General features: G+C 39.5%; 1 protein-coding gene across 3 annotated transcripts in view; it reads left to right on the top strand.

Annotated features, from left to right (window-relative positions):
* Positions 1-13,928, top strand: part of tox (thymocyte selection-associated high mobility group box) — a 48,447-nt gene extending 34,519 nt beyond the window's left edge. For all 3 annotated transcript variants that reach the window (XM_069511599.1, XM_069511598.1, XM_069511597.1), the window contains 6 exons: positions 1,280-1,525; positions 4,548-4,781; positions 5,978-6,058; positions 6,743-7,240; positions 11,609-11,769; positions 12,610-13,928. In XM_069511599.1, the coding sequence (XP_069367700.1) occupies positions 1,280-1,525; positions 4,548-4,781; positions 5,978-6,058; positions 6,743-7,240; positions 11,609-11,769; positions 12,610-12,646 (1,257 nt within the window). In that variant the 3' untranslated portion in view covers positions 12,647-13,928. The remainder of the gene's footprint in view (positions 1-1,279; positions 1,526-4,547; positions 4,782-5,977; positions 6,059-6,742; positions 7,241-11,608; positions 11,770-12,609) is intronic.
* Positions 13,929-25,396: the final 11,468 nt, after the last annotated feature.

Below are 25,396 nucleotides of genomic sequence, written 5' to 3'. Positions count from 1 at the left end.
GTGTTGGCAGTGTGTTATTGGGGGGGGTTAAAACATGTTATCGTCTCATCTTCAAATGTAAGAGGACCTCCACTTTTTAAAATCGTCTTATATTTGAGCCAATACAATATAATTTTCTTTTCATTTATTTATCGTATTGTTAAAATAAGTCTTATATGCTGTCTCCTCACTTTAAATCTCGAAGCAGCTCTCTGACAAATTATTGAGGATCTGAGTGTACAAGGGAATAAACTAGTGCTGTTATCTGTCCAATCTGCACCTGTGGACATCATAACATTTGCTCCCGATCACATTTTGTAGCTGCTTCTGTGGAGCGTAGCAAATGGAGTTTAAAATCTATATTGATGTATTAACACACAAGTTGGAATTGATGTTTTAAATGACTCCTGATCCCATCTTCTATCTGACCTGTATTGCCGGTTGCCATGGTTACTATCAGACTTCATTATTAGTGGATCCTGGACGGCTGCACACTGTACAAATCCTATCAGGCAAAGGCAGAGCCTGTCTCAAAGCCTAAGTAGGTCTGTTACATGAACATGTTATGTCGCTCAGATACTGTTTCAGCACACCTTCTGTTCACTCCATCATGGAATCTTAGATACAAACCTTATATAAAAGGGAAAACATGACCTGACTCAGTGATGTGTTAAGCAGCATTAAATTACTTTTTGACTATTTAGGACAAGCATTTGATTCAACACTGTATTTTTAATGTGTTATTTTTCTGGTCATCTGATGGATTCCAGCAACTCCAGTTGTAAATGCACAGGCTTTTTAGCTGTTCACCAGCTAGAAGCCTTATGAAGTTGGAGAGAATGTGTTAGCAAACTGTTTTGCTAACTGTCTCTAGCAATTCCTGAGATGCTCTTCAACATTTCCAGCTACAAAGCCAGTTAGTTACAAACTCTACATCCACATCACTACGTATTTAGCCATCATTCATTTGTCAGGCCATCATATGACCCCTTTCCCAAAGAAAACAACAGCATTAATTTCAGCTGCCAGTATAGAACGCAACAGTGTTGTTGACCCTGTTGTCTTTGCCAACAGCTGTTGTGCAGTTAAACTCTGCATTTTACAATGATACAAATGTTTACATGTATATCAGTGTGTGTGAGTGGTCATGTGATCATTCGATAGGCCTGCGTTTTCATGCGTCTTAGTAGGAACGGGAATTCAAACTGATTGGGTGCCAAAATCTTTGCATGGACAGAAATCATTTCAAACCAGTCGTCAGAATCATTCACTGCAATGATCGCTTGCTGTCTTTGCACAGATGCAGCAGATGGTGAACTCAGATTCTCGGTTTACCAGCAGTCAACAGCCAATTGAAGCAGCTCTTGGACCCCGGAACCAATCAGGCATGTCTCAACAGAGTCAGCTGTCCACCATCAACCAATCCCAGCTGGGGCTCAGCGGCAACTCTGTCACTCATAGTTCTCCCTCACCTCCAGAGAGTAAATCAGCCACACCATCTCCCTCCAGTTCAGCACATGAGGATGAGAATGATGATGGACTCAGGGTAAAAAGCACACACTCACACACATGGGTTTAATTTTAATTATAACAATAATGAGCTTTATTTCTGTTAAAAATGATTAACAAAGCTATAAAGTTCTACAAAGATTAAAAATAAAACTGTCATAAAGTTAGAAAAAATGATGACTACATTTTAATACACACATTCAGCCTTTTTTTATTGTGTTTTGAGAGGGGATTTAAAAGCAGTAACAGATACAGTATTTCTGTTCTCAGCAGGTAAGTCATTCTAGAGTTTGGGGGCCTGTAATGCAAAAAACACAAGGCCCCTATCAGCTGATCTAAGATGGCACTCAGGCTCACTGGAAGTTAGTAGATCCATGATAAAGATGGCGGCTTGGTTGTGTAAAGCATAAAACATTAGCATTTATATTTTACAATCAATACAAAAACAAGCAAGAAGCCAAAGATGGAGGCCAGAGTTGGTGTATGGTCATGTTTTCTTGAACCGGTGGTTTGTCTAGCCACAGTAGAGTAATATCTGTAAAAAGGGCAATACAGAAATCTAGTCATGGAAAAATACACAAGCATGGACAAGTTTAAACATTCAAACTGAAAGACAACACCTGGGCGACAATAAACACCTGGCACATGTTCTAGTATCAGTTGAAAAATTGGGTGTGTTCAGACAAAAGGGTGTTCAACATATCTAGATGCAAATACCAGGAAGTAAAAGCTGAAATGATCAACTCCTGTCTCGTAAATGTTTTCTAAAACTAAAATGTCAACGGATTAAGATCTGGGATTTGTATATCCTGTATATGTAACTAGACTGGTTTTAATTTTGTGGCCAATTGTATACACGGACAATTCTCTGTTTCTTTCAGCAGTTACTGAGTCATAACACAATAAACTGTAGCAACCATTTGTGTGTGTGTGTGTGTGTGTGTGTGTGTGTGTGTGTGTGTGTGTGTGTGTGTGTGTGTGTGTGTGTGTGTGTGTGTGTGTGTATAGACGGTGAAGAGTTGTTATGTTAATGTAATGTGTCATAATAGACCCATTCTCCCTGCATATCAACTAGATGGAAATCAGCTCCCTTGTTCTGTGTCTCACACTAAAACAAGCACCGTGCACCAAACGGACAGCTCGAATTCTGGGGAAACGAAACCAAACTGTTGAATAACACACTCTTCGTTGTGTTATTAGGAACACCTAGATAAATCTCAACCTTACTATGTAAAGTGCATTGAGACAATATGTATTATGATTTGGGGCTATACGAATAAAATGTAATTAAATTAGTGGTCCAAGTCAGCAATCCTTAAGGTTTCGGTGTTGATTATTTATTTTTTTTGAGTTGTTGATTCAACTGTATGAGCATTGGGGTGGATTTAGTGTGTGTGGTGCCATGGTACTGCATTGTGTCATGGTGACAAGTGTTCCTATTAGTTTGTCCATGATATACAGGAAATGATGGCTTGGTTATGTAAAGCAAAGTAAAACATTCATTTTTGAGTTACCAGCATTATTTTTCTCATTGGCTATGAGTTGTAGATAGCAAGCCAGCATACATGTTACACTAGTTACTTGCAAGTGTTACAAAACATGTGTTTTTAATTCAGTTATATTAGTCTTTTATAATCATTAGTAAACTATACATTTCATGTAAGGAGGGCTTATTTGTATAGCTTATTTAAAACAGATTAATCTAAGGCCTCCATGTGGCAAAGAAACTGATAAGAACAACATTTAAAAACATACACAGGAAATAAAACACATTTTAAGATTACATCATGAAATAAAAAACAACTATAAATATAGTCATAATAAAAGGAAATAAATCTGTTTAGATATAAAACTATATTTGATCATATTTAATCAGTTCCTCCCTTCAAGTGATGGGTTCATACCGTATATGAGCACAGGAGTCTCTGCCAAAGTTAGTAAGAAGAGCTTTGGTTATTATACATGAGAGATTTCTGCATTGTTGCTTTTCTCTGTGTTCTTGTCACTGGTGAAGAAAAAAAGTGGAAATGAAGATTAACAAACGTTTTTGTTCAGTAAATTTATTTGAGACATTTTTCACTTTTTATCACCCATCAGTCGATTGATATTTGCTCCGGTTTTCTTTTTTGTCCACCAATGTGAGAGGTAACTGGAGCACAGACCCTCCCATTTAAGTCCTTGTCTTTATTGTTGCTGTCAGTGGTGCTCATTGACTAAAGCTGTAGAAACCTTACTCTCTACTTCATATAGTTGCCTTTGTTCAGCAGTTACTTCTTCTACTGTGATGTGGCCTTGATATTAATTTGGAAAATGTAAAGAAATCCACGATGTTTACGTACACATATACTGAGAAAGAATCTTATAATAGCTCAATAATAGACTGAGCTGTACCCCCTGCATGCATCACAACAGGGATACAGTACATTGGTAAAAATGGTGAAAAATACATTAGAGATACTAAATGGACTGTATGTAATGTGCACATCTCAGTCATCCTGGACATATATGTCAGTCAAAGAGCGAAATTTCAGCAGCCTGCTTCATCCTCCATCTGACAGAACAGATGTACTTTGAAATGTTTTAGTCCGACGGTGATTGTTTATTTTACAGATCTGCTATTTTCTAATCACATCATTAAAGTTTCCCATTAATAACATAATTTGCAGCTAATTACAGGTTAACATTGTGACAAAATTATATTTGTCATGTTGAGTTGAAGGCATTTGTTGTTTTATTTGCATTCAATATTTATTCATCTTTAATTTATTATTGGAAATGTTATTCAAGATTCAAGATGTTTATTTGTCATATACACAATAACAGACACAGCGGTTTATTATTGGGTAATGAAATTCTTATTTTGCAACTGCCCGACCAAAGAACTATGCTTACTAATATAAAAAGAAAAAAAAGAAGAAATATATATAAAATACGGAATATAAAATATAAAGTGCATATGCAATGCAAAATATATAATCACATTGATTAGATTGTATGTTTGTTTGTTGCTATTCAATACAAACCTTAGCTCGTCCTCAATCTTCTTCTTCTCCTCTCAGCATGGGAGCGGTGCAGAGAAGCGGCCAGCAACAGTGGACATCAAGAAACCGAAAACACCAAAGAAGAAGAAGCGAAAGGACCCCAATGAGCCAGTGAAACCAGTGTCTGCCTATGCCTTGTTCTTCAGGGACACCCAAGCCAACATCAAGGCCCAGAACCCCAACGCCACCTTTGGAGAAGTGTCAAAGATTGTGGCCTCCATGTGGGACGGCCTGGGAGAGGAACAGAAACAGGTAGATCCACCTTCTTTGATTTAGAGTGTCCACCAGCCAATCTGTGCTGTTGATCATATTATCATTTTATATAGAATTATGTTAGTAATCCAAACTAAAACAGATCTGAAAAAACTTCAGAAAATCAATGTGATGCAAACATGCAGAGAAAACCACACAAAAATGTTTTGGGGGAAAATGTAATTGGTAGCAGTTTCACACCAATCTGAAGAATCAATCACCACCATCCACATCAAACATGGCAATTATCTTCTATTTATTACATGTTATAATTATACTCTATTCAGTATTACCACTCACAAAATGTTATTAGTCTATTGATGTAAATGTGACATGGACCATAAATTCAGAACTATCATATCTAAACCTCTTGTGTTTGAAGTAGACAATTTAGAAACCAGAAGAAAACCAATTGGTTTATAAAACATGTGTGACTTGTTTTTATTTTTACAAATAAATAAATACTATCATTATAAGACCATTAGCCACAGCTTGGAAAACTATTACCAAGACTGATGTTGGCTTAAAGGAATAGTTCAGCAAAATTAAAATGACTCGCCACTATGCCGATGGAGGGGTGTGTGAAGTTAATGGCAACCACGTCTTCAATTGTATAGTGGTTAGGAGATAATGAGGGAATTTTCATTTGTGAGTGAACTATCCCTTTAACATTGTCATTGTGCACATGTTAGCTTACTGACCAATACTGACTAAAGCCTTTTCCTTAAAGCAAAGCTGTGCCTGGGTACAGCCTCATGGAGCTGCTAGCATTGCTGTAGAATCAGAGTCATGTTTCCTCAGTTTTGTTAGTTGGTGAAAAAAAAGTTAAATAATAAAAAAGGAAACAAATGCAATGGACTGATGTCAAAGTGAAGCTACATGGTCTTTGTGACAGGAAACATCAGTTCTAAAATTACAACTGAGAATATTTGTTATTACTGACTTGGCATAATAGCCAACAGCAGGCAACTCAGCTCATTCAGAGAAGAGTTGTGGTTGCTGCTTTGGAAATTCGTTATTATGGTTGTGTGTTATTGGATAAATTAGTCAGACAGGAGAAAATATTAGCCTAATGAGGATTATACCTGTAATACTGAAGATTGTCCACATTAATAACTGCTTGTTAAATAAATGTGTATAAGTTATTTTTTGATGAATGAGTTTTTTTCTTAACAAATAAAATATTTGTGTTTCAGGTGTACAAGAAGAAGACAGAGACAGCAAAGAAAGAGTATCTGAAACAACTGGCTGCCTACAGAGCTAGCCTGGTCTCACAGGTATAACACACACACACACACGTATGTGAGGACCAGCCAAAATGTCCTCACTTTCCTAAAATGTTCTCACTCCTTATGGTTTATATTCAAAATGGTCCTCACAAACATATAAGTACAAGTACACGCGTGTGCACACACACACATACACACACACACATCAGATGCAACATATTCACACTTTAAACCGGGGATGGGGAACAGCCTGCCTTGGGGCCAAAAGAGAATAACAAGTAATACCAACACGTCCTTTAGGTGTTATATATATATATAAGTAATGCCATGCGTGGAAACACCAAAGTTAAGGGTTTGTTTGCAGAGGTTTTTTTGAGTAAAACCAGGTATGAATAGCATCATCATCATCAGTACTATCTGACATCAGATGAGAAAAGAAGCTTCTGACCCCCCCGATTCAGAGCGGGATGAGACATGTGGATCTTATGTTTTTTTTCATACATGCTAAAATCAAATAGGAAAATGTCATGAATCACGGGAAATGACTTTCATTGAAAAAGATTTTGAACTGAACTTATAATGTTGATACATTTTGATAAAGTTTCCAGTCATACCTGAGGTTTTTCTTCTTTTGTTGTCAAACACTGCTCTTTTAGACGACTCCTGTGTTAAATGAATAAACAGGTCAGTCCAGAAAGCAGCAAAACTGATTCTCTGTTTTTCCCTCCCCAGAGTTACAATGACCCATCTGAGATGAAGCTGCCCCACTCCTCCTCGTCTTCCTCTTCCTCTACCTCAATGTTTACACCCAAACCTTCAGTCTACCCCGGCCACCCAGGCCAGCACCCTTCCTCCAGCTCACTCTCCCACCCTCACCCTCACCCTCACCCTCACCCTCAGCACCCAGGCATGTACATGCAGTACCCTCACCCGTCCCATCCTTCCCACGCCTCAAGCCCCGGCCTTGGCCCTCACCTGTCCCCTCCTCACACCCAGATCCACCCCCAGCTCCAGGCTTTGTCCTCCAGAGGGACCGTGCCACGGACCAGTGTCCCGCACCAGGGAGCTCTCTCGCTCGGCAATGTGGTGACAGCCTCCACCCCTCCTCTCCGGGTCACCCCTCCCCTCCATAGCCAGGCACACCTGGGAGGACTACACAGTCCACACCACCAGCACCAACAGCTCAGTGGACACTCAATGGGAATGACACACTCACCTGCCATCACACAGGTCAGTTACCATGACTCGCTTTTTTAACTTTTTGACACTTTAAGTCTGATGAGATTTGGATACGACTTACTACCAGTCATAATTACCATAGTGTTTTATATCATGTAGCAAACGTGAAAAATAATTATGCCATATCATGTTTTAGAGTTTCTACTATGAAATTTTAGTTGACCATCTAAGTGATTTCTCTCTCTGATTTTGTAATGCTTAGTAAATTGATTCACTGATGCTTTGGTGACATCTTGACTGATGATTAAAATCATAGATATGTAGAGTCTGATTTGGCAGATGTGGAGATGCATCACAAGTAGAGAATTTTTATTGTAATTTAATGCTCCAACTTATTTGTATACTGCACACTAGAATCTTATTCTATTCCTAAAACACACACACACATACACACCTATTCCTTGCACAATACAGTTCGTCAAAAACCAATCATTTATGTATTTTTTCATGTGTATACAGATTTTTTAATATGGAATTGGGACACACATCTGTACTGTTCAATTTGTGCTTTGGGTCATCAAACTATTTCTCACAAACACACTCAGTATGCACATTTCCGAGAGAAGATACACAGAGGCAGAAGGAGATGAATATATCAACAGAGGAGACAACACACACACACTCTCTCACACACACACAGTGGAAATGAGATGGATGTTTGAGTTGGAGAAAATAAATCAGCATTTCCTTGTGGACCTGAGTAATAGAATATAACTGTATTTGATAAGTTGAATAAATGTATGTGGTTTTAAATAATAATAGCATATCTTAATTATTAATCATCATAATAATAATAATAGTAATACATTGTATTTATATAGCACTTTTCAAAGCTCTCAAAGTCGCTGTACATGGTGAAGGATAAAAATAAAGATAGAAAAATATCTTTAACAAAATAATTTATAAAAAGAAAAATGATGATAGTGAGGTATACTAAGAAAATAATTGTTCATTTATTAGTCGCTATGACATTTGGTGGTGAATCAGCTGACCTGTAAAAACACAGATAGTACAGATAATTTTATATAGACAAGTCATCATTTTTTGATCTTTCTCTGCTTATGTCTGTCAGTCAGTGATGCTACATCCATACTGCAACTGCGGATATGCTTGGCATCCACACGCTTTTTAGAGCATGTACGTTTTAGAGCCACTATAACTTACAAGTCTGGAAACTCCGCTGGCCCCATGTTTGAAATCTCGGGGCTGCTTTGTAGTCTGGACGGGCAGAAGCGGAGATGTTTGGAAACAATGACATAGACACTCACAACCGCTCGCTGATTGTGTCTTTGCGGTCACTACGTAGCCTACTGATTCGTCAGGCTCTTATCACGTGACAGTAACTGACATTGGCCTCGGCTACCAGTGTCGAATGCAACATGGATAATCAATTTCAAGCGTTGTTGACCCTGTTGTCTTTGCTAACAGCTGCTGTGCAGTTAAATTCTGCATTTTACAATGATCCAACTGCTACTTACTTTTCCCAATTGCTGCTTCTAGTTTCTAGCCTTGCTCTTTCTGAAACTAACAAACAAATGTTTCCTGAGTGCACGTGAGTGGTCACATGGTTTGTGTTTTTAGGTGTGTTAGTATGGATGGGGAATAAAATTGATCTGTAAAAGAGATCATTTTAGTTTGAAAAGCGCAATTTTGAAATGAAAACATAGTGTTACGGATGTAGCCTCAGTCAGTCAGTCAATCACTCAGTTAAACGTTAATCTATCGAGACAAGAGGAAGCCAAGTGGCTGAAATAGACGATAAATATGAACTTGTGTTCAGTCTGGTGTGAGACGGTCTTATGGTGTCTCCTCCAAGTAGTTTAAAAAATAGGGGGATGGATTGCCACCGAGTATAACTTCCCATTTCATCCCCCTTTTTATAGAGCACTTTTAAATCCCACTCTCCCGTAATCCTCCATTTTGCATATTCTTAGCAAAGATGGAAAGAATAAACAAAAAAGAGGACACAGTGACAGAGCTCCCAACTTTTTTATTTTCCAAGAGTGGGAAATGATGGGGGAAGGGGGGAGAGAGAGAGGGAGAGAGGAGAGAGAGAGAGAGAGACAAAAGAGGCAGATGGGGTCTTTGTGAAGGAGTGAAGGAGAAGAATTTGCTAAACAATGGATGAATAGGTGAGGTAGAGGAGGAGTGGGGGAGGCGAGGGGGAGAACCCAACCACCTGCTGTCCTCCTCTTTCACTCACAACACTCAGATTAACTTCCCTTTCAGGCTCTGTCTCTCTCTCTCTCTCTCTCTCTCTCTCTCTCACTCCCATGCACACACACTCCTGCACTTTTTCTCACTTCACTCGCTTATTTTTCTCTTTTCCCATCTCTTAAAGTCTGAGACTTTACATTTCCTCTCTGTACCTCCTCCTCTCCCTCTCCTCTTACTTTCCATCCTTATTTTTCCTCAGCTTCCTTTCTCCCTCCTGCCAAATTATTCGGTAATTACTGCTGATGAACCTGTGATGGCTCTGTTTCCTTTGCCCTTAAGTTGGGTTCATGTGTCCATGTCCATCAGAAACCATTTCACTGAAGAAGGGCTCTCAGCTGCTTACAGAATAATATACATAGTAAGATGAAATAAATAAGACCAATACATGTAGTAACACTGTGATGCATGTCAAGGATTTACCTTTCGTACTCGATATGATTATATTTTGGCGTCATTACAGGCTTCCAGAATTGTCTAATAGTAGTTCCTGATTTTTAACTATCAATGGATTCATTTGTTAAGGACGAAAAATAAAAAAGGCAACGAATTTCAATTTGCTGGAGTTATAAGGAGCATCTTTGCTTCTCTTGTTTCTAAGTGGATTAATGGACGTTTTGTGTGGCCAACATTGGAGGTAATTATATCCTTGTCTGACATCCCTCTGTGTATGGATTTGACGTAAGATGCATTCAGACATGCATTGAACTCCTGAATATCTCCTGAAATTATCCGGAGCAGCTGTATGTGAGAACGCTAATGTCTGAGTCAGTTGCTGAGCACATTCTCTGGAGTTTCTCCGATCAGCCCCTTAATAAAAACTCACTTGGATAACGTTTGAATGAGCCCGTGTGAGAAAACAGCAGGAGATTTTCTGGAGGATTCAGTGCCAGCATGTGTGCATGTCGATTACGTTTCTAACATGCAAGGGACGCAACAATGAAAAAACATAAATCTCCAGATGAAAAAGCAGTGCCATACATGTAGAGACACCAACAGAATCATCTCCATAGTGGAATTTATACATTACGTCCATGCATATTGCACCACGCCCCCTTGAACTCTCCGCAGATTTTTCTGTTGTTGAACATCTCTGACTGGTCCGGACCCCATCGTGTGAATAATCCATGGATTTCATGTCTGAAAACGACTTTGGTAATGACTCTAAGAAAGAGTTCGATTTTATTAGCAAATTGCAGCGCTAAAGCTAATGTTACACTTGTGACATAAAGTTTGTAGTCAGGGGATGTCCATGTGCCCTCCAATTTGTTGTGTCCAGGCTGACTTGTCTTCACCAGTTTGCGCAGCCACTAAGCCACGAGGGCACCAACTGCTCATGCACTCCTCCTAGTGGACTAGAAATAAGTATACTCAGAACAACTGGTGTCCTCAGCTGTCCGTATGTGTGTCTGCAAGGGAGTAGAATTGAATGAAGGATTACTGACTCTCCGAGAAGACATTCATAGTGTAGTACTCGGTTGTTAAACTGAGACACACAGCTACATAGTTGGCCAATCACAGTATGAAGTGAGTATGGTTTTGAATAGTTGGTTTTGGGAAGTTTTGGACACACTCCCAAATCTAACATCATCTAGGTGAATGATTTCCGACACAGGACTATAAACCACACCCCTGCTGCTGAGAGTTTGGTGTGTGAGATCACTGCATGTTTGATAAGAGAGGAAATACTAGTGAACACATGTGGCAACTCAAGAAGTTAATTGCAGTGTTTTGCCAAATCAGTGATTAAAACCACTTAGAGAAACATCTGGATGCATCTCTTCTCCTTGGTGAGGTTCGCCTCACAGTGTGCCTGGTTGTGATAGACAGCTGCTCTTCAAACTCTGCAAACCAAAACCACACTTCCATGGCTGTTATCAGACTCTATCAGGGTCAGCTTTAAAATCCACCAACCTTCATTGTTGTAGGAACATAAAAATGCATCTTGTCTTGCAGCAGCATTGCTCATCTGGTATCACACACAACTGTGTATCAGCAACTTGAATAATATAACTCTGTATGAATTGTATGTGAATGGGTGGATTGCAAAACTGCCCTGTAAAGCGTTTTGAGCGATCATGAAGAAAAAAAAGGAGCTATATGAGTATTGATCTTTTACATTAAATGTTTTATTTTTTATTCCAGGGCTACCTTCCCTCTCTCCGGTCTGACTACCAGCAAATAGGAGGAGGTATGCTTAATGGTGGAGCAGTGATGTCATCATCAGTGGACTACCACCAGCTGGGTCGACACACACCAAATCACCACCCCTCTCTGGACTGGAGCACGGATTACCATGGCAACGGGTAGGTAGCGTCATTGACCATGATGGGTTTTTAAAGAGTAACTTATGAACCTTAACCCTCGTGTTGAATTTGATACAATCCTACATCCTGGTATCAAAACAGGACCAGGTCTAATCCAATGTAATCTATGTCAGGACTGTGTCTGGTCAATGTGTGAAATTGAGGATGTGTAAACAATGAGCGGAGTCCAGTGCATGTCTGAAAGCAGCTTTAGAGGAGTCTGAACTTGTGACCTGCTTTTACTGACAGAAGCGAATGTTTGTCCAGAACGTCGCTAGATTTGTTGCTTTATCAAAAAAGAGTTTTCGTAGAGATCCTGAAAGGTCTGTAAATCTAGCAACAAAGGCGCTGAGTTGGCAACTGTCCCTATACACCCCCCCCCCCCCCCCCACCTTATGACGCAATAGAATGTGTTGGCGCCAGCTCAATTTTGAAAGAGCAACAGCCAATGAGGAAACTCTCACTGTGTCCTCTCTTTTTATGTTTGTTCTTTACTTCTTTGCTAAGAATATGTAAAAAGAGGAGGGAAAGGGGATTACAGGAGTGTGGAATTTAAAAGGGGAATATAAAAAGGAGAAAAATGGCGAATGTATTCCATAATTTTTTTAACTACCACTCCATTATACTGTCTCATACAAGTTCATTTTTAGAATCCTTTCACAGACTGACCTATGATTCAGTCATCCATTTGTGTTTATAGGCCCGGCCCTGTTGTTTGCATTCCGGCCATAAACATTAATATCAGCCCCTCTACTGTCAAACATCCACTGTATTGGTCACTGTCGCTGACTGTTCTTTTCCATCTTTAACCTCATTCTGTGTTCCTCCTCCCCACATCAGAGCTGTTCAGAGGGACAAAACTCTGTATCTGAGCTAATCTCAGGATAAACCTCCACCAAGCCCTTGAACTGCCACACCACGGAAACCTCCAGCCTCACCTCGACACAAACACAAGCCAGCCTCGTCCGATCTTAACCCAAGAGGGGCTCAACCAACCCAGAGACCACCTGAACCTGAACCTGAACCAAACCTGAAGTCAACACTCCAAAAAAAAAGCTGTTGAATAATGGAACATTTCTGTGTGTTAATTCTCCTTTAAGGGACAAGGACAGTGTTACAAACTGACGAGATAATCATCAGATCTTTTCTCTGCAGAAAAGAAAATGTGTACACCAGCGGGAAGAGGTGGGAAGGTACTGTGCTGTGAACCATGCTGATAAATGTATATACTTCTGTCCAATTTCCAGTTAGCCCTTAAAATTTCAAATCTACTTTCTCATTTTGTAAAAAATGGTGTTTACATCATTTCCAAAAGGCTCTGAAGAGCAAGTGTAAATTGCTGTAACATAATTTTGTGAGCTGTTTTTCCCTTTCACCTTATAATTGCTGTATCCTTCTACGACCAAAGCCAGAGGAGCACAGTACCCAATTGAAGGGTTGATAACCCAATACAACAGATTCTTACAAATTGTGTGTCCCCACTCGGTCTCTAATTATATGAATATCAGACTTCGGCTTGGGTCCAATAAAATGTCTATAGAGACAAAAAAAAAATCTTAGGCAGTGCTGAACACAGTCATGACTGAATTATGTAGCTTTTAAAAGAAATGTTCATTGTTCTCCTGCAGTGAGGCTCAGATGTGCCAGGATAGAAATCCAATGTATTTTAGTGTTTTTAAATAATGAAATGTCAAAGAATTCTTTGTTAAAAGAAAAGAAACAGAAATACTCCTTTGTACAATGACAGCTCCTCCTCCTGGCATATGTCTGTTGATAATATTGATCTGGATCCAACCTGCATGTGTGAGTGTGTGAAGTGTTAATGAGAGCGAGCGGTTGATTGGGTTTGCATGGTCTCTTGTCATCTCTGTTCCTCTGTGCTGAGCGGCTATTTAAAAAAACTATAACTATTGCTGGGTTGGCTGTGTTTTAATGTTGTTTTTTAATCAATTTAAGTTTTGTTTTAGTGTTAATGATGATGATTGATGAGAGACATATCTCTCGCTCTGTATCTCTTTGTATTACTGTGGTTTTATTTTTTTGGCAGATGAAGGAACTCTGGGCAACAACGACCATGAAGATTTTTTTATTTTTAGATTCTTATAATGTGTTTGAGAATAAAGTCAGTGCTGCATTGATGTGCAGTCATTACTCCAAAACCTGCGTCTTTTATGATGTTTGTTTCCCAACTATTTGTGGCAGCTGCTTTAATCACGCACACATAATAATGTACTTCTTTAGCTCTGCTGTGACACAGTTCACTGTGTCTGCACCTCAGCCTTTGCATTCACTCAGAGCAGGTGAGCTGTAATTGCAAAACAAAAGCCTTTGAAGTCTTATATATTTATTTGTTAGCTCTAATAATTTCTTGTAAAAATTGTTTCATCAGAGATTTCAATTGTTCCCAGCTCTTTCTCACTGCCACTGATCCAGACTAAAACACTGGATTAAATTCATTTTGTTCTATGTGTGAACTTTACACTAAGAAACCTGCGGACCTCTCTGATCTTTAACATAGGATTAGATCATCCTTTATTAGGCCCACTATGGGATGATGATACAAAGAAAAATGTGGTAGATCAAGGTTTGGATCCTCGAACTTACAGTGCCATCATCGGGTCAAAATTATAAATGTACATACAGTAAGTGTATGACAAACACCAGCAAAAGGTATACCATTCCATTTAGAAAGAACTAATACCCCTGGAAGTATTCAAACATTAAAAGTAATCATGTATATATACTGTATATTTAAAATATTATATTATTAATTGTAATTGGATAAAATTGCCATTAAACACAGTAATCCCCTTTGATCAAGTGAAAACATCCATCCATCATCTATACCGCATATCCTCTGAGGGTAGCAGGTAGCAACATATAGAGACAAACAACCATTCACACACCCCACACCACAATTTCGAGTATCCAGTTAACCTAAACCCAATCTGCATGTCTTTGGATTGTTGACAGAGTTTTCAGAGAAAATCCACGCAGATATGGGAAGAACATACAAACTCCACACAGAAAGACCACTTCCAAATTGGGATTTGAACCAGGAACCTTCTTGCTGTGAGTTTACAGCACAGCCTTACTTTTTGCAAATTCTCTATAAACCACAAACATAAATCTATTCAGACACTTAATTGAGTATATTTAGAAGCCCCTCTGGCAGCAATTATAGCTTCCAGTGTTTGTGGTTTAATCCCTTCAAGCTTTGCACCTCAGATCCTCTCATGTTCCATCAGATTGGATGGAATCTGCCACCTTCAAGTCTGGGCTTTGTGTCTGAGGCTCTCAACAACAGAGAGACTCATCCTGAAGATGTTCCAGTGTCTTGCCTTGTGGTCATTGTTGTGCTGAAAGGTGAACCCTTCCCCCGAGGCTGAATTACTTACTAAAGCTGCTGTACCTGTGAAATAGTTATTTTAAGCATGCTTGCATTCAGACATGAGCATTGAGTAAAGTCAAGTAAAGTAAAGTTAAGTAAAGCCACAACACAACAGAGGTACATGATTAAGCTTACTTATCAGTATTACATTTGAATCACAGAGTTGAATAGTTTACCTGAGCTTCTGAGGCTCCCAGCCTCAGCTTTGGACATTTGTTCAAATGACATTTGTCTGACATTTGTCATTTCCTGTAACAACAAGATGTGGTTTTCTGTGGAAAAGCTCTGATAAACCCATCGTTCACTTAATGCCCATCAACAAACACCAGACACACAAAGTCAGGTAGAGCAGGTTGTCTGCTCAGTGGAGGGTTGGTGCTCCAATCTTGGTGGTTCACATGATTCACATCATACAAAGCAACACTTGCTTTTGTGACTATATGAATCATTCGGTCTTACTACTGAGTAACACTAAAAAAAGTGATTCAAGATTAAGATATAAGAATCTAAAATATCAGATAAGCTGATATTATAGAAAACAGTTCCCCCTCATTATTAAAAGGAATAGGAGACAATGTGAAGTAGTGACATGTTGGACCTCAGTAATTAATTAATAATTTAATAATTAGTTCAGGCTGAGGTGAGCAGATCCTAATGGATCTGATATTTATGCATATTTTCGTTTTTCTGTAGGAACAAGTCTAGTGTGGTTTAAGGGGCAAGTGAGCTCCATAACAAAGCCAGCAGGCACTTCTTCAACATTTGCATTTCAATCATACAATCAAAATTTATTTATATAGCCCATAGGACTCACAAGGTGTTACATCCTCTGCCCTTAAAGGTTCAGTGTGTGGAATTTAGTGACATTTAGAGGTGAAGTTGCATATTGCAGCAGAATACTCCTCATCTGACCCTCCTCTTCCCAACATGAAGGAGAACCCGTGATAAACTTCAGTTGACATGAAAACTCAAAAGGTTTTAGGTTGTCCACATGGCAGCCTCCACAGAGAGATATAAAGAGTCCATTCTATGGTAAACAAACAACAATTCATACAATTTAGATGAGACACACCAGTGAAAACATAACTATGATTATTTTATATTCAATTTCTGCCATGGATCCCTCACATGTGGTATTTACAACACTGATAAGAATAAACAGTTTGTAATATAATGGAAAGTAAATGAATTCAGGAGTTATTGTCAGTAATGGTATCTGAGTAGGTATATTGTATATCAAGCAGTCTAGTTGTAATCATAGTCCACAATAAGCTGCCACATGTATTTAATAAGATTGACCAACTCGAGAAATTGTCTTTCTTTTCAATATTGCTTAATAATTACTTTTTTATAACCACCAGATTTGGAGCTGTGTACATTTTATATTTTTAGAAACAATACCAGATGTCTTGAAGTATTTTTCATTTGTTTTATCAGCTGGTTTTCAATAAAACTCATAATAAGATATGTGGGCAGGCTCATACTGCCCCCTAATGGCAAAAATAGGGGGGTGCACCTACTTCCTCCTGTAGGTACATTGTCCTCAAATCCAGTTTACTGAGGATCGTTTGGAGTCAACAGCATTCACAACAGACTTTCAGTGCAGCAGTAGGGACCTGGGTCACCTATGTGATATCACACAACACTAAGAGCTGAGTCAAAATTAATTACAAAAGGACTTTAGAAAAGAATATCAAAAATGAGAAAATAACAATGAGAAACTACAGGAGAAATAAGAGAGGGAATATTTGAATCATTTCCATTGAAACCTTTAAAGGCTTTAAAACTGCAATAATCAACATTAAAAAAGGATAAACTTACTGTGTGTCAAATAGCAATTGATTATTGTCATCATGAACCCACGGGGAATAATTCAATAATTCAATAATGCAGTTCCCATCAGCTTGGTGTAGCATTTTAGCATGTTGGCCTCTTTATAGTCTGTAATTGTTTTGCTCTTATCCAGCTGTTTCCAGCAGTGCAGCAGCTGTTCTCAGGGGCAGGTTCTGATGATACCATGATACACAACCTGCCCAGCATCAAACAACACACAGACCCAGTCAGCAACTAACTAATGAGCTTAGCTAAATATTGAACTGTTTGAGAGCCACATGTTACTTCCAGAGTGGAGACCAGAATGAAGCCAAAGGACAGAATGTGTTGTTTTTTTGGACACCAAGCAAGTGCTTGGATTTTGTTGTGTTTGCAGGTAGGTTTGTACCCCCCCACCCCTGCCTGCTTCCTATTTACACAAATTCCCATCCATCCTGATCACAACCATTCATCTAAAACTGAGCAGGTTTGATACAGCATCCACTGAAAGCGCTGCTGAGGATATGATGGCTGGTCCGTTGAATCCAATAAGGAGACAGTATTGAACAAACTAATCAGTATATTTTCCCTAAAAGAAGATCAAACAAATGCATTATAGTCTGCTTACGTTTTTCTGTCACACTGCACTATGTCACACATTTTGTTGCTTTTATTGGTTGTTGGTCTGTTCTGTCACCAGGCTCCAGACCCTTTTGAAAAAGCACATTGGTCTGATGATGCCATGTTAAGCAAATCTTGAGCTATAGGTGACCGGAAACACAATGTGGAAGAGCAGCTGACATTTACATTTCTTCATTTGGCAGATGCGTTTGTTCAGAACCATGTTCAAAATCCACTGAACAGAGAGAGTATATTAGGTGAGAAAATATTAATGTGAGTGATTTGTTTTTAATGCGACATGTCAGTTGAGCATGATGAACAGTTGAGCGAAATCATGAGCAGTTTATTATAACTTTTTAATGGGCTTTCTGTCAGCTCTACCAAAAGAGCTTTATAGTACTTTTTACGCTTAAAATCTTTATGATAAATCTCATAGTTAGAGTTGGTCCAGTTCTGTCTTAGATCTGCTCTTAGTTCTGTTGCTATAGGTCTAGAATGTCGAGGGACACATGACACATGGAGCTTCTCTTTCCTCATCTCCCTTATTATCACATCAAATAAATTAATGTCTCATCAATACATGTTACTGACTTGACTTCTTCTCCAGAGTCCTTGTGCTTTATCATTTGCAGATCCTCATCAGGTCCCGAGCCAGGATGGTCTCCGGAGAGCCAAGCAGCATTGACCAAGGAGGGGACAATAATTCCTCAATTAATTTACTCTCCATTATATTATGAACTTTTTATTCTAATCAATGTTGCAAATACTATATTTTGCTGATGTTCTCCATTACACGTGGCATCTATTGCACTTCTGTCTGTCCTGTAAGAGGGATCCCTCACATGTGGCTCTCTCTGAGGGTTCTATGTTCTTTTTCCCCTGTTAAAATGTTTTTCTTGGTAGTTTTTTCTTACTCTTGTTGAGAGTCAAGGGCAGAGGATGTCACATCTTGTTACATTTTTGAATATGGGCTATACAAATAAACTTTGATTGATTGATTGATTGAAGTTTTAACCATAAGGGTTATCTACAGTAAAGAGACCAGTCTTATGGTAACAGTTAACCTAACCCTATGTGGTCAGTGTTTGGAGGTCAGCACTGTAACCAGTGAAACCCAACACACTGCAAACAGCTGTCCCTGTGCCAAAACCTGAAACCCAACCCAGCACTGACACACTAACACTCTGCAGCGCTGTGCAGAGAAGGGTGTTATGGGTAATCATAGGTCACAGAGGCTACCAAAGGGGGTGATACACACTTCCCAAATCTCAATCAATACATAACACAGACTTTTGCATCAAGCAAGCTGATTGACTGATTCACTTTGTCTGGCTATGGGTTCCAGAGATGAAAAAATACAAATTTAAAATCTACTACAAACAATGGAAGCTTTGCTTTGTTTTTCTGAATTAACGAGAAGTTGTCCTCCGCAGTATACAGTCACTAATGTTTATCAACAGAGCCATACTATTTCAAGTATCTCAAAATTTCTAAACCCGGAACCAAAATAAAACATGTCCTGTGCCCAGACAGGCTCCATCTCAGAGCCAGCTGCCTCCAGACAGCTCTCCTCTTGAAGTTAGACTACATAATGATCCAGTCCGGGGACCAGGCCCTCAGACTGTGGAAGGACAACATCAACTGCCCCGGGAAATTAAAGCAGCCCAGACCAAGGAGAGCCTCCCTGTCCAGGCCGAGGCACCTTCAAGTACAGATGGTTTGTCTGGAGTAACCCCTCAGGCACCGAGATCAGAGACCACTGTAGAGCGATTGTAAGACAATACTGGTCAGACAGGGACTGAGCATGTACCTGGTGGGTCAACAGTCAAAATGTTAGCTGGGGGTGTGTCTCTACCTGGAGGAGCAGCAGTGGGGGGTGCACAGGACATGGGACAAGTTTGATTCAATGCTCTCCATGTTTGATAAGAGTTCCTCTTGGGATTTTGAGGTAGGCTGCAGCTGATGTCTTATGCAGAAGATTTTAATGTAGACTTGATGCATCAAGGAGACCAGAAGGTGGTACAACATCCAAACACTAACAGAGTAACATGAGCAATTGTCACCCCCAAGTCTGAAGATGTCTCCCACAGCATCCCCATATATCTTCCTCTACAGGCATCACCCATTCTAACAGCACATCAATGAATGGCTAGAATTGCTGTCACTCTCTATGTTACATGTTGGTGTTCACATCCTGTTGGATAGTTAAGTCTAAATATGCAACTAAACCACATTGTGTCCTTTATGTCTTGTCACAGGTGAGATACACAGAAGAGTTGAAGTTCGTGCCTCCCTGTCTGGAGCATTTGAGTTAGATATGAAAGTGTAGACATTTCAATGTACTGTTGGTTGGTCCTTTATAACCTGACCTTGGGTACTGCTTAGAGAGAGAAGGGAGTAATTAGAAAGACAGTAATTAGACAGGCCCCACTCTCCCAATAGTGTACAGATGTAATGTAATATACATAATATATGATTTCATGTACAGTAATGTGTGAGGATGGTCAAAAATCCCTCCACAGGACACTTCAACTTTGTGACTGGAGGAGCCAGGGATCGAACCTGATATAACCACTGACCTTCTGATTAATGGACGACCCATTCAGAGCCACATCAAAGTGTTTAAAACCTCAGCAACTTGTTACAATTTGAACAATCAGCAGAGAGGTCAAAGTTCCTGCTGCTTCCGTTTGTTACAAAGATTAAAAAATGTGGTCTGTACATGTATTCTATAGCTGCTTCAGATTTGTGTCAGTGTTAATGCTGAAGATGTACCTGCACCATTTTGTTAATCAAACAATAGCTGATTACACAAGTATCCAAGAGTGACCATAAGTTAAACTGTATCCAAACATAATACTAAATGATTACCTCATATCTTATTATTGAGGTTTATTCCTGACCTGACACTGAGGACAAGCGAACATAAAAAAATAATCACAAGGATTTATTCTCAGTGTATATAATAATAATATGTAAGTCAGAACCCCATGAAAAACCTGAAAATTACAAATTACATTTTCTTGTAGTGTACAACATCACTTCAAGAACATATGAAATCAGTATCAGGGCATTAGTCAACAACATATAGGGGTAGTTGGGTAGTCTGGGAAATGTTTAGCAATTTCGACTTCTGTGAATTATTCTTTATGACTTATATCTGTTTTACACATTAGATCATCATATTGTACCTTTCTGTAATCCTTAAGATGTTTTCTAACCACACCAGAAGAAAGAATGGAGATATCATACTCAGAGGAGACATGACTCAGCTTTTAGTGTTATTTGAGTCCTTTAAAGTAGCTGTAATTCAACCTCTACTTAAAAAGCCCACTCTAGATCCAGAGGTTTTAGCCAATTACAGACCAATATCAAATCTTCCCTTTCTCTCGAAGATTCCTTGAGAAAGCTGTAGCCAATCAGCTGCGTGACTTTCTCTATAAGAACAGTTTATTTGAGGATTTTCAGTCAGGATTTAGAGTGCATCATAGCACAGAGACTGCACTAGTTACAAAGTTACAAATGACCTCCTAATGACATCAGACAAAGGACTCATCTCTGTACTTGTCTTGTTAGATCTCAGTGCTGCATTCAACACCATTGACCATCAAATTCTTTTACAGAGACTGGAACATCATATTGGCATCAAACGGACCGCCTTAAGCTGGTTTAAGTCCTATTTTTTAGATCGATCTCAGTTTGTTCATGTCAATGATGAATCCTCCGTGCATACCAAAGTTTGTCACGGAGTCCCACAAATAAAATCATTGCTGTTCAATGACAATGGGATTTTTGGTTCAATAGCGCTGTGGCTCTTGGTCAGCCTGGCTACAGTGCTGAAGATAAACCTGGGGTTGTTCTTATTGTCCTCTATTAGTCTAGAGTAATATGAGGTTCTGGCACGTTGAAGAGCTTTTTTATACACTTCAAGGCAACTCCTCCAGGAGGTAAAATTAACTTCAGAACGGGCGGAGCGCCACTTCCTCTCTAACCTCCGTGTTGCCTGTTTTAGGGTCCAAGTTTCAGAAGTAAACCACGGAGTGAACCTCCTCTGATGAATTAACTTCTTTTTCAGAGGAGCAATACTATCAAGGACAGTTTGACGTGATTAGGTTGTATTATCCACTAAGTTATCGAGTTCTGCAGGAGCGAGGTTGAAAAGATTATCATGCGTTTCATTTACGCATGGCTGCAGAATAGAGGGAATTATCTCTAAGGTCTAAGGTGTGGTTTAAGTTTTGAGTTGGTTTATCTACGTGCTGACTGAAACCAAATGAATCTATCAGAGTGTTAAACGCACCTCTAAGGCTATCATTTGCTTCATCAACATGAATGTTAAAGTCACCCATGATGATGATTTTATCTGCACTAAGGACTAATTCTAACAGAAATTCTGCAAATTAATTTAGAAACTCTGTATAAGCAGCAAGTGGGTGATAAAGGATGGTTAAATAAACAGGTTTGTGTTGTTTGAGGGTTGGGTGGGAAAGACAAAGGGTGAGGCTTTCAAACGATGTAAAATGTTCTTTAACTCGAGGGGTAATTGTTGCTGCTACCCCTCCACCTCTACCTGAACTTCGGGGAATATGTGTATTACTGTGGGTTGGAGGTGTAGCTTCATTTAGGATCACAAATTCATAGATGTAGGTCACTGATCCAGAAGCGCAGTGAAGTGTGTAGGAATGCAACCCTGCTGCCTGGTCTCGACTCTGAATTGTCAAGTTACATAATAATAAGTTATAATATTTCTAGCCATAAGAGAGGCTCTATCCAAAGTGGGGTGGACGCCATAAGACCAGGCTTTCCCCAGAATTTTGGTCAATTTTCTATACAGCCCACATTATTGTCCGGGCACCACTTCGACAACCAGCTGTTCAATTGATGCATGCGACAGATGTGAGTCAGCTGAGCCCAGCAGAGAAAGGTTGGCAGTACGATTCCTGTCAGCAGCAGATAGGGAAAAGGGATGCTGGGAGGAAATCTGAGCATTTGTCAGTTTCTTGATACTGAATACTCCCACCCTGCAAGTTTTGACCCTGTCCAATGGTACTTGCAGAGGACGACTGCTCAGCAGTACTGGTGGTATCAGTGGGTTGGGGGTTATCAGGGTTTGTATTCTCCTTCTTGTCAGCTGCTGTATCTTCCGTCTTTTTCTTTTGAGAGGTAGTTTTGCTCTTTACTTCTCCGTCCTCTTTGGTTTCTTTCTCTTCCTCAGACAAGCCTGTACTCTTGGTGGATTTCTTTATCTTCTCGCTGCTCCCTTTTGTTTTCCTGCCTAACCTTGACCTCCCTTCCTCTCCTTCTTTTTCTTTTCCATCCTGTCTTTTCTCTTTTCTTGGAGCTGCTCTTGTTAACATGGCCTTGCTCATTTTTCCTCTTTGGATGGACTTTGCTTTTTCATAGAGGGCTCAAGTTTACTTTGACCGTCACTTTTTGAAGGGATTGTTTTTTAATATTCTGTCTCCTTTTTCTTCCTTCCTTTTTGTCTCTGGAGCTCCTCCCCCTCTCCTCCCTCCAGATTAAACGTTACGTGTCTTGATTCTCTTCTGAAATCTGTATTTTTCATCATGTCAAACTGGTTGTAGTTCCTACCCACGTCAATCGGTCTGTGTTGTGGAGGGAAGCCATCAAACAGAAGAGAGTCTCTCATGTTGCTGTGAATCCTACCCGGTCTCAAACTGTGCTCTGGTGGTCTGTAGGTCCTGTGACAGCTCTCACAGTGTAAAGTCTCATTTCCATTACTCCTTCCTTCCACATCAGTCCTGTGGATATCCATGTTTCTGTTTGTTTTATAAGCTTTTAGGGTCTCAGGCCTCTCACTGAAGGCTTCTCTCCATGGATGAGGGAAAGAGTTGGAATTGCCAAGAGAAAGAAGCTTGTCAGGAATGTCCCTGCTCAGGATTCCCTGCTGAGTCCCAGGGTTTCTCCTCTCCTCCTCTGTCATCGTCATCCTCATTCTCGTCTCTCTTTCCTCCTCTACCTTTATCTCTCTGTTTGTCCCATTGTTGATTGAGATTGTTCCATCTCATCTGATTTGGCCACACACCCCTCTGTCCTTTGGTGCAGTCCAGGCACCTGACATGGCTGCCATCCTCATCCACTCTGGATCAAAAGTGGCCACTATCGTTTTCTAACATCATGGCTTTCCTGTCCAATGTTTGATTGCTACTGTTTTGCATAAACACGTCCCCCCTCTTCTCACTAACATCCACGTGGTAGACTTGCCATATGAGGTGCTTCCCTCCTCTTCCTCCTTCTGTCTTTTACTTTCTTTCAGTTTCTTCTTGTGAGACACTTGATAGTAAATCAGATAATAGGACTACGAGCCAACTCCACCTGAAGCACAGAAGGAAAGGAAGGTGTTTAATAGTCTCTAATGGATATTCATATTTATCTCCACAATTTTATTACATTTTCACAACATTTTACAAATTGATTTAGACCTTACCAGACAAATCATTCATTGGCTTCAAATTCAGTTCATTTATGAAACATTGTTTACAACAAATGAAGAATATTGTAGCAATGATTTGTTCACAACCATGATACGACAGGGGCTGCGTTCAGAAAGTATAAATAACCTCTTTTCTGAACAACTATATGTTGACTTCCCTGATGAAATATGTGACAGGGTCAAGAAAAGATCAGAAGTAGAAGCTGTAATTCAAGCCGATTCTATGATGTTTCATATGGAGCCAGTATATAAGCACATTCATTTCTTTGTTCAGGTCTGCAAATCACAAAACTGTGTTTCTTTATAGAACAAATAAATGTTTCTGTGTCCTGAAGCTGAAATGTTGCCTGATGATGTGACAAGGCTGAACTTATAAATGAAACAGTTTTTCTTTCATTATGTTGTGTATCATTCTCACCAATGGAGCAGATGACTGCAGCGATGGCCTGGTCTCGAGGGTACGGTCGTGACATCACACTGCAATGTTCTGATCGGAGGAGAAAAAGCCAACTGCAGCTGTGGCCCGATCACATACCATCCTGATTGTTATGAGGCTCTGAGAGGCAACAGGGATGAGATCTAGTTTTCATTTATTTTGTAATTATGAAGCAAATGTAAGAATGTTAAAATGACCTGTTGAAATAAGATGGTATGAGGAAATTACTACTTCACAAAGGCTGTCTTACTGCTCAGTACAATCTCATCATACTGTTGAGTTATTATATTACTGTTGAGTTTTCTTCCACCTGAAAACAAATTTGTGTTTGTGTGTTTCTGTGCATGCATGTGCATTTGTATTTATGTAAACACATATCTTAAAATTTTTAAGATCTTGACTATGCAAATGAAATTGACATTAATTAAATCTTTTAGTTATGGACTGTGCATGCATAGAATGTGTGTTACCAATGAGCCAGTCTGTGGCCAATGATGGTATCCTCAGAACAAACAGCGGAGGAAGCATTGCATGATGGGACAGATGCGGGCCTGTGATTACTGACAGCAGCAACATCAGCAAAACACCTTATGTTGGTGGGTCAGAGATGTTATGACTTTATTAATCGACTTGCAATATCTGCATTGGAATTAATTTCAATGATTGTATTATACTGATACGTATAGTGAGTATTCTATTTACAGGTGATATTGTGTCAGAGTCCAGGTAGCATGGGGAGAAGGTAGCATATCTTCCATAGGGCTGTTACCCAGCAGAACTTCATCATTATCGTCATCATCATCTACTGGCACCTTAAAACCATTCAAATGAATTATGTGAAGAGAGAGAGAACAGTGTGTGTGTGTGTGTGTGTGTGTGTGTGTGTGTGTGTGTGTGTGTTTGTATGAGAGTG

Source organism: Paralichthys olivaceus, chromosome 16 (assembly GCF_024713975.1).
Source record: "Paralichthys olivaceus isolate ysfri-2021 chromosome 16, ASM2471397v2, whole genome shotgun sequence".
Taxonomy (NCBI): Eukaryota; Metazoa; Chordata; class Actinopteri; order Pleuronectiformes; family Paralichthyidae; genus Paralichthys; species Paralichthys olivaceus.
Note: the sequence above shows the minus strand (reverse complement) of the source record. Positions and strands in the feature narration are given on the sequence as shown.